Genomic DNA, 8826 nt, shown 5'->3' with positions numbered 1-8826 from the left:
ACCTTCCCCTCCACCTCCCCCGACTCGCCACGCCGTATGCGGCTCGATCGCCCCCGCCCGCGCCTCCCCGCCCGCGAAAAGGGGGCGGCTTGATCTCGCCGCCGCGGCCTCCGGGCACCCCCGGGCGGGCCGGCCATGGAGAGGGTGGCGGCGGGGAGCAGCGAGCAGGGGACGCCCGACAGCGAAATGGGCGACGGGGACAACGACAGCGTCGGCTACGGCACGGAGATGGAGCTCGACGCCTCGGCCCCCGCCCCCGCGTCCGCCTACCCGGCGCGCCCCAGCGTGCACGACGGGGTGGACCCGTTCGAGGGCATGGAGTTCGACGACGAGGAGGACGCGTGGACCTTCTACAACCTCTACGCGCACCGCGTCGGGTTCAGCACCCGGATCAGCGTGATGCACCGCTCCCGCCGCGACGGCTCCATCATGTCGCGCCAGTTCGTGTGCGCCAAGGAGGGCTTCCGCACCTACCGCGGCAAGCACGAGCAGGCCGCCGCCCTCGCCTCCAGCCCCGGCGCCCCCGCCGGCGCCGACGACGGCGGCCGGGGCGCCCGCCGCACCCGCGCCGTCACCAGGGTCGGCTGCAAGGCCATGATCCGGGTCAAGAAGCAGGACGGCGGCAAGTGGGCCATCACCAAGCTCGAGACCGCGCACAACCACCCCCTTGTCCCGCAGAACCAGGCGCACTGCCTGCGCCCGCACAAGCCGCTCTCCGAGTGCGGCAAGCAGCGCTCCTCCTCCTCCTACGGGGTCCGCCGGAATGGAGGTATGTTCCTCGCCATTGAGCCTGCGCCGCCACCACCGCCCCCCACACCGCCTGTTCCTCAGACCGGCATCATCCCTCAACCAGCAGTGGTTCCCCATTACATCGGGGACGGCATCGGAAATGCCACTAGAGTGATCCTGGATTATGTCAAGCGCATGCAAGCTGAGGACCCGGCCTTCTTCTACGCAATGCAGTTCGTCGAGGGCCATCCGGTGGGGAATGTCTTCTGGTCCGATGCCAGAGCGAGGACGGCGTACAAGGACTTTGGGGACGCCGTTTTCTTGGACGACCACTGCAAAAGAAGCAAGTATGAGCTCCCTCTCGTCACATTCACCGGAGTCAATCACCATTGCCAGCCAGTCCTATTTGGGTGTGCAGTCATCAGGGATAACTCTGAGGCGTCGTTTGCTTGGCTCTTTGAAACACTTCTCTTGGCAATGTCTGGTCAGCACCCTGTCTCTCTCACCATAGAGTATGATGGCGCCATACAATCAGCTGTCCACAAGGTTCTTCCTCACACCAGGCACCGATTCTGCAGGTGGCACATCTTGAATGAAGCCCAGTGTAAGCTATCAGATTTCTTAAATGCATTCCCGTCCCTTTATGATGATCTTGTCAACTGCATCAACATGTCTGACACAATTGATGAGTTTGAAGCAAATTGGGAGGCATTGATTTCCAAGGTTGGGTCTGGGCATAACGAGTGGCTTGATTCAATGTACAATTGCCGGCAGCAGTGGGTCCCGGTATACTTGAGGGATACGTTCTTTGGAGACGAGCCATCAAGGCAGGGGTGTATGAGCAGGAGCTCGTTTTTTGAGTCTCACATCACTGCTAAAACCAATTCACAGTCGTTCATTCAGCACTACGAAAAAGCTCTCGACAGTTGTTATGAGAGGGAGGTGAAGGAAGAGTTCGAAACAAAGTATTCGCTTCCAGATATCAAGACACCATCTCCTATTGAGAAGCAAGGAGCAGACTTGTACACAAGGACACTGTTTTTGAGGTTCCAACAGGAATTGATTGGTGCCTCTGTTTCTACTCTGGAAGTGGCAGAGCAGGATGGTAAGGCTTGCACGTATAAAGTGACCACATCTCAAGGAAGTGAGAAGCCTCGTATGGTTCAATTCAATTCTTCTGAGTGTTCTGCAAAATGTACCTGTCAGATGTTCGAATGTCTTGGTATTGTCTGTAGGCATATTCTTACTGTCTTTGGTGCACAAGGTGTATCTGCGCTTCCTTCTCAGTACATCATGAAAAGATGGACCAAAAATGCCACAGATAGAAGCTCGGACAAGAAACCTGATGAAGTTATTAGAGTTAAAGAGCTCAAGGAGGAGCAAAGAAGTACTGTCGAGGATGGCGAGCAATCTCAGACATGGCGCTACAACAGTTTGTGTCGTGAAGCACTTAGGTATGCTGAAGAAGGAGCATCATCTGCAGAGGTTTATATTGTGGCGATGCAGGCTCTTCAAGAGGCTGCTAACAAAGTCAATATGGCCAAGAGAGGGATTGGACAAGTAGCAGCACCATTGGCAGTGATGCCAATTACAGCGCAGCTGCCAGAATGTTCTGGAAAAATCCAGGATAGTTTTGGTCAGCAAAAGAAGAGAAAAAGGAATTCAAACAACTCAAGAGAGAACTCCACACCGGATCAGTTTATGCATATGCAGCAACCTAGTAATTACCTCTTTGTTGGTCCCAGTACATCAGGTGGTTCACAAGGGCCTAGTCAGCTAGTTGCTGCAATTCCTGTTTCTTCCTGTGCACAACATGGGCAAACATCGGGTGCACATAACTCAACCGATGGCAACATGGCAACTGCTTCTGTAGCTGTTGACAAGTTTCATGGATTCTCAGACCGAGATGCATCAACAACAGCACCTTCTTCAGGAAATGTTGTGCAAGCAGGAGAAACTAAATCTTCAGGGGTTGCTTCACAAATTAACGAGGTCATTAACTATACTGACTACCAAAAGTTTCATATTCATATCTTCCTGCACTATCCTTTAATTGTTCATTGTGTGCTCCATTGAGTGAGGTGGTGCCCACTTTGTTTGTTGGTTATTTGGTCTAAAAAGGGCAGGTCATTGGTAGATGAACAAATTTAATTGGTTATGGTAGTGATGTTGTGCATTTTCTTCATATGTGTACATGTGTCTAAATCATCAGTTATAAAATATGGAAGGAATAGTACAAATAGTGATCTAAACACTCTTATATTAGTTTACAGAGGGAGTATAATGTATGCAACGAAACTTGCAAAACTTCTCCACTTGATTGTGAACATCGTATAGGAAGTTTAAAGAATAGATGCTTGATGAACTATAAGAGAATGAGGCAAACAACAATTGTTGTCTATCTATTTGCTTGGAGGCCTTTTTTCTATCATTAAGAATGTTCTTTTCAGATTACCCTTCTTGTTTTCTGATAGTTGTGATCAATCAACTTGAATTTTTTGAAAGACCAGCAAGAAGCAGATCATAGCGAGCAATACTATTTTCCTGTTTCTCAACCTCCACCTCCACCTCCACCTCCTGTTTCTGCTATATTTTTTTTCTGAGTTCTGAATGAACACTAAGTTACCGTTCTTTTGTCTATCTCATCTGAGCATGCTGCATGATTTATGATAATTCGTGTTGCTGTTCTGTTTATCTTTTTTCTTTCATGTCCTACATAACACCATATATGCTACTCCCTCCGTCCCATAATATAAGAGCGTTTTTTACACTATTTTCTACCCTCTTCTAAACTTGCCGCTTGACTGGATATTAGGAATTTTGGCAATAATCATACAGTGTTTTTTTTAATTTACATGTATGTACATAAACATATGTTCTTGTGGGGTGAAGTTGGGGTGAAGTTCAATTATTATCCATTCTTCATCTGGCTCATAAACATATAATCTTTACTATAAATTTTCCTGCATTGTTTCCTCAGCTGGCTAGTGTAGGTGCTTTGAAAGAGTCAATACAAAATTTTGTACTTCACATGTATAATTAAAGAAGATAACCACATCATTAATTTCATGCTATCACTGCATTAGGAAATACAAATAAGTAAAATGAATATTGCTAGTTTGATTTGAGTATGGCATGATTCAAAATCTGCTTAACTGCTTTGGTTGTACTTGAGTGCTGTCCACAGGAAGAAACACCTACCTAATTTCCTTCCATTGTTCAGCACTTCAGTAGGCAGCTAAAGAAAAATGAAGTGATTATGTTCAGTTGCAAAGCAGTGTTGAAATATTCATTACAGTTTACTTTTGTATACAAATACAATTGCTGGTTTTGTTGCTCCTGTAAGGCTATCTGATCAGGACTGCTTATAGGATGAGCTGGTTTCAGTATTATTAGCTTCCTGCTTAATTATTTGAATAGAGGCCTGTCCATGTTCAGATTTATCTAGAATGATGATCTTATGTTCTCACTTGTTGGTCAACATTTCATAATGGTGTGAAATAAGGATATGCGCTGATGTGGCATGGATAAATAGCACGATTGATTGTGGGGGAGAACCAATAATTTAGATCACTTAGTACACGTTTAGTGTGCTAGTGTGTAATTAAGCTTCTAAATAGTGGATATCCAGTTCATATCAGACTGGGTTTGGCAAGGGTCTGGAATACTGAGCGATATCAGTTGTACTGGGGAAACACTGTTCACTTTTAATTATTCATGTACATGCCATTCCTTTCTACAATAAATACAATGCAGAATACTCATCATTGAACAAGCATGTAATTATAAGTTTCTGATAGTTCTGCTTCAGAAGCAAAATACTAGTTAATTACTGAATGGCATAAGAAATCATTAGACATATACGGTGTACCTTCTGTTATAATAATAGAAGGAACTGCATTGTGTATGTATCTTTACACAAATCTGCATTAGTTCCATTTCTTTGTGATACATTAATTTGATAAATAATTAGACACACATGTTTAATTCTATATCATCTACATGTGGGGCTGTACTGGCTAGTGGCCACAATATCAACCATTGGGCTATATGGCCAATATGTGTGGGGGTACAGTTACTTGTATATTGAATTGGTATCAGCAGGCTACCAGTACCAAAATATCGACCGCTATTTAGAAGCTTGGAAGTAATTCCCTTTTGTTTTGTAATGCTGTAAGCCTGTTATTTCTCGAAGGTGCTCTGACTGAATCGTTAACAAGGCACTGACAAATTCAAGGAATGTTTGTTCTGTATCAAAGCTAGTTGAAGTTAGCCAAGTGTTTGACTCATAGCCACAGTAGTATTTAGGAAATAGATCTTATGTGGTTAGCCTAAGAACCATAACCAAGAACGAAGATTCCAGTCATAATATTTTCAAATAGGCCTCTGTCAGAAATGCTGCTTGCTGCTTATCCCTTTGTATGTCTTAAAAGGGTGTTACCTACTTAGCTATAGTCTTGTTTTCTTGATATCTAATCTCCTATTGTGTTGTCCATTATGTCAACAGTTGTATGTGTGTATTTTGGTTGTGCCATGCAACAGCTGTTATATGTTTGGTCATCTCCTATTGTGTACTAGGTTTTGGAGAGAGTAGGGGAGGTGCAAGATATAAGGACTATGTTGTTTCGTGCTTTCTTTGTTCATCATATAGGGTCCTCTTTATATAGAGGCTTAACAACCCAAAAGTGAGAAATCCTAGATCTTATCTCTAATTGGCTTAAGGTTGTGACTAGTTAGAGAGACAGCACTAGACTGTCTCATAAACATTAGCGTATCTATTAGTGTAGCATTGTAGCTCATGTGGTAGATCTTTTTAAACAGTGCCTATGCTTAGCTTTGATTTTCTTGCTAAATTACAGAGTGCTCTTCATTTCATTTATCTCGAACTCTTCAACTCTAGCTTCAAGGCTCTGACTGTAATAAATCTTGATGACATGTGCAGAGTCATGAACTGTCCCAAGCTAATGGAAACAAGGGAAGCAGCGTAAATTCTACTGCTTCACCACAGCTTGTGACCGTTCCAATTGGATTCTGCCTGCCCTCCATGGACAAGAACAAGATGTCTACTGGTATGTATGTATTGCCATGATTTTACGTTGCTATGAAAATCTATAAATTGTTCCAGACATCTGGCTGCAATTCTGTTTATATATGCTATTATGTGCACAAGTTTCCTGAATAACCCTTGTCTCCTTTGCCGGTTGTTTTACTTAACATGGTCATTTTGATATGATTTTACTGCTGATGCAGCTGGGATGAATTCTACAAACTCCGGCGGCATGATGAATAATGGCAATGCATCATTTGATCTTCGCCAATGTCAATCTTCTGCCCAAGTGCCTGCCACACACTCAGAGGCAAAAACACTGGCAGAAAACACCGATTCACGGGCAACTACTGCTGACAACTCTTCTATAAGGGCTGCAGCCATCGCGGCGGGGGCGCGCATTGCATCTCCATCTCATGCAGCTTCAATCATAAAAGCAGCACAGTCGAAAGATGCCATCCACATCAGGCCTGGGGAAAGCCTTCCAAATCAGCTGAAACCATTAGCCCCCAGGCCACTCTCCTCACTAGCACCAGCTAGCGCACCCAGCTCGGCGCAGCATCTGCAGCAGCCTGGACAAAACAGCTTCGGCGATTCTACCGCAGCCAAGGAAGCGATTTTCGGCTCCACAGATGGCAGTGATGGCGATGAGTACGAAGACGAAGACACTGACGATGACGACGACGAGGGGCTAACCGGCGATGAAGGGGAGCAAGAGTGATCTTTCGGTTGTTGAGCTGTCTCTCCAGTCACTAACCTCTCCCCAGGCTTCCCCACAGCCCCTGCTGATATCTTGACAACATTTTTCACCAATGGAAATGGAGTCTCATAGAGCAATAGCTGTATACATACATGTTTATAGCCTGTATTTAATGTCCCAGCAGCCAGCCATCACCCCCCATGAGCCTAGGAGCCTTCTTTTTCTTTCTTATTAATCTAGAGATCGTTTTTTGCTTAACCTAATCAGACATGAAGCTTCCTTAAGCTTAATTTTCATTGGCTCTTGCTAGGGTTTGGTCAAGTTGTCAGCTCCAACATGTGGTAGCTATGAACTTATGATGATGTATGTAGTACAGCATGGCTGCATGAGTACTAGTACAGTTTGCTGGTGAACTGCTCCAGGAGCTGGGTTTTTTCTTCATCTTGGGAAGGGCCCTGTTTTTTTGAGTTGGAAAGGGACATGTTAGCCGGCCATCCAATCGTGGACACAAGATGTCCGGGCTATTTGAAACGGACCGCGGCTCAAACACGGACGAAATTGAAGCGAATAATTAAATGAAGTTTGATATATATTAAAACCAAAAGGATGAAATTAAACAAGTTTAACCTAAATTTAAACTGATCTTAACTAAAACTAAGATGAGGTCTCTTCTGCTAGGGGTGGTTTCTGAGGCCATAGACACCCCCGTCGCCCACACCTTGTCGTTGATATGAGGTGCATGAGCGAGGTCTCCTCCTTCACCCCCAGCCGCTGTCTCGCTGATGCTTGTGCCGATCACATCACCAGTCAACTATCTTCGCCCAGTAAAGGTCCAAACAGTACGAATGGCGGTAGTGATCTTTGCAAGCACGGGACTACTTGGCCTGAATGTGATTGCAACCGCAGACGGCAGCGGGGGCACCTACCAACCACCAACCCCCCACCTTTCCTGCTCAGACGGTGGGCCCCACAGCCTGCAAGTGGGGGCACCTACCAACCACCCTCTTCCTTCCAATGCATTTTGCATACTACTCCCTCCGTTCCTAAATATAGGTCTTTCTAGAGATTTTAACAAATGACTACATACATACGGAGCAAAATGAGTGAATCTATCCTCTAAAATATGTCTACATACATGCGTATGTGTGTACTCCATTTGAAATCTCTAAAAAATCTTATATTTAGAAACGGAGGGAGTAGAAAAGATTCATGCTGAACGAGGAGACTCTTCCTTTTCTGCATCTGCATGGGTGTGTGTTTTCGAGCGAGTGTGATGGAAACCAAACCAAGCCACCTAACCGGACGAAAAGTATGTAGATAGCTCAACGCCGCTGTCATCGTCATGGTTGGTGAGTGAGCCACACACAAGGAGCTTTTTTTTAGAGGGAGAAGAGGCATGGACACAAGGAGTTGCTCCACTTGGCTCAGCGGGCCTGGGGGTGGTGTCGGAACTGCTGAGCGGACGACAAAAGTATGCACGACAGATGAACGATGCGGGATCAAACCGTCTGCTGGGCTCTGCTACATGCATGGACGGACAGATATCTGTTGTCGTGCATGAATCGTGCCAACATTATCGTGTGTGTAGCACTGCTCAGGTCGTTAATTAAGTTCAACTTCAAATTTACAGAAATTTCGCAAAAAAAAAGTAAACTCTTTCATTGAAGTTTTTTTTTATTTTTAGGCTAGTTGAATAGTTTTGATTAAGGTTTTATTAGTTTGCCGATTTACCCTTTTTTGCAATGAGTTTCGCTACAGCACCTGCTACTCTAGCTGGGGGCGCACGCACACCTCGGTTGCTGTCCGGTTGCCACTTGGAATGTCCTTGTCCTCCAATCAGGATTCCACACGCAGGGATTCCATCACCATGGAAATCGCTACTTTAATCCACCCACCACACCACCATTCCGCACTCCTGCCCGGATGCAATCTACTACTCCTATTTAGAATTGTTGCACGGATGATTTCATTCGCACTCGACTTCAACTTCGTTCACCGCCGCTCGGGCACAAATGCTCCCGCGAGGGAACAGTAGAACTCTGCTTCGGAAAAAGAGAAAAAAGCAGTTTGTACCTGTTGTAACTTTGAATACTAGTTTTGTTAGGCGTGCTGTACGTGTCGGCCGGCTTATCTTTTCAAAAAAGAAGAAGAAAGAAATGGCCCGCCGCAAACTGTCCGGTCCATGACGCTCACATTCAGTGGCGGATCTATAATTTGACCAATGTGGGGGTAACTTTACAAAGAGAAGTAGCTTTTATTGTCAAAACACATTACAGATGGTTAATAAAATATTAAATTTACATGTGAATGCACTAGCAAAAAAAAGTTCAGCAGATTGTTTGCGGGGCCA

The 8826-nt window shown here is 45.4% G+C and overlaps 1 protein-coding gene across 1 annotated transcript; it reads left to right on the top strand.

The window, feature by feature from the left end:
* Window positions 1–32: 32 nt before the first annotated feature.
* LOC119287144 (protein FAR1-RELATED SEQUENCE 5-like) lies at window positions 33–6915 on the top strand. Its single transcript, XM_037566664.1, has 3 exons — window positions 33–2721; window positions 5672–5798; window positions 5980–6915. The coding sequence occupies exons 1-3, from the start codon at window positions 136–138 to the stop codon at window positions 6495–6497; spliced, it is 3231 nt and encodes a 1076-aa protein (XP_037422561.1). The 5' UTR covers window positions 33–135; the 3' UTR covers window positions 6498–6915.
* The last annotated feature ends 1911 nt before the right edge of the window (window positions 6916–8826 follow it).

This window comes from Triticum dicoccoides, chromosome 4A (assembly GCF_002162155.2).
Source record: "Triticum dicoccoides isolate Atlit2015 ecotype Zavitan chromosome 4A, WEW_v2.0, whole genome shotgun sequence".
Taxonomy (NCBI): domain Eukaryota; kingdom Viridiplantae; phylum Streptophyta; class Magnoliopsida; order Poales; family Poaceae; genus Triticum; species Triticum dicoccoides.
The sequence above is the reverse complement of the archived record's forward strand: the minus strand, read 5'-3'. Positions and strand labels throughout refer to the sequence as shown.

Bases quoted from the DNA above. Each gene is read 5' to 3' on its own strand.
- LOC119287144 (XM_037566664.1), top strand. From the start codon at position 136: ATGGAGAGGGTGGCGGCGGGGAGCAGCGAGCAGGGGACGCCCGACAGC. The intron at 2,722-5,671 runs GTCATTAACTAT...TGACATGTGCAG, and splicing joins TTGCTTCACAAATTAACGAG to AGTCATGAACTGTCCCAAGC. The intron at 5,799-5,979 runs GTATGTATGTAT...CTGCTGATGCAG, and splicing joins CAAGAACAAGATGTCTACTG to CTGGGATGAATTCTACAAAC.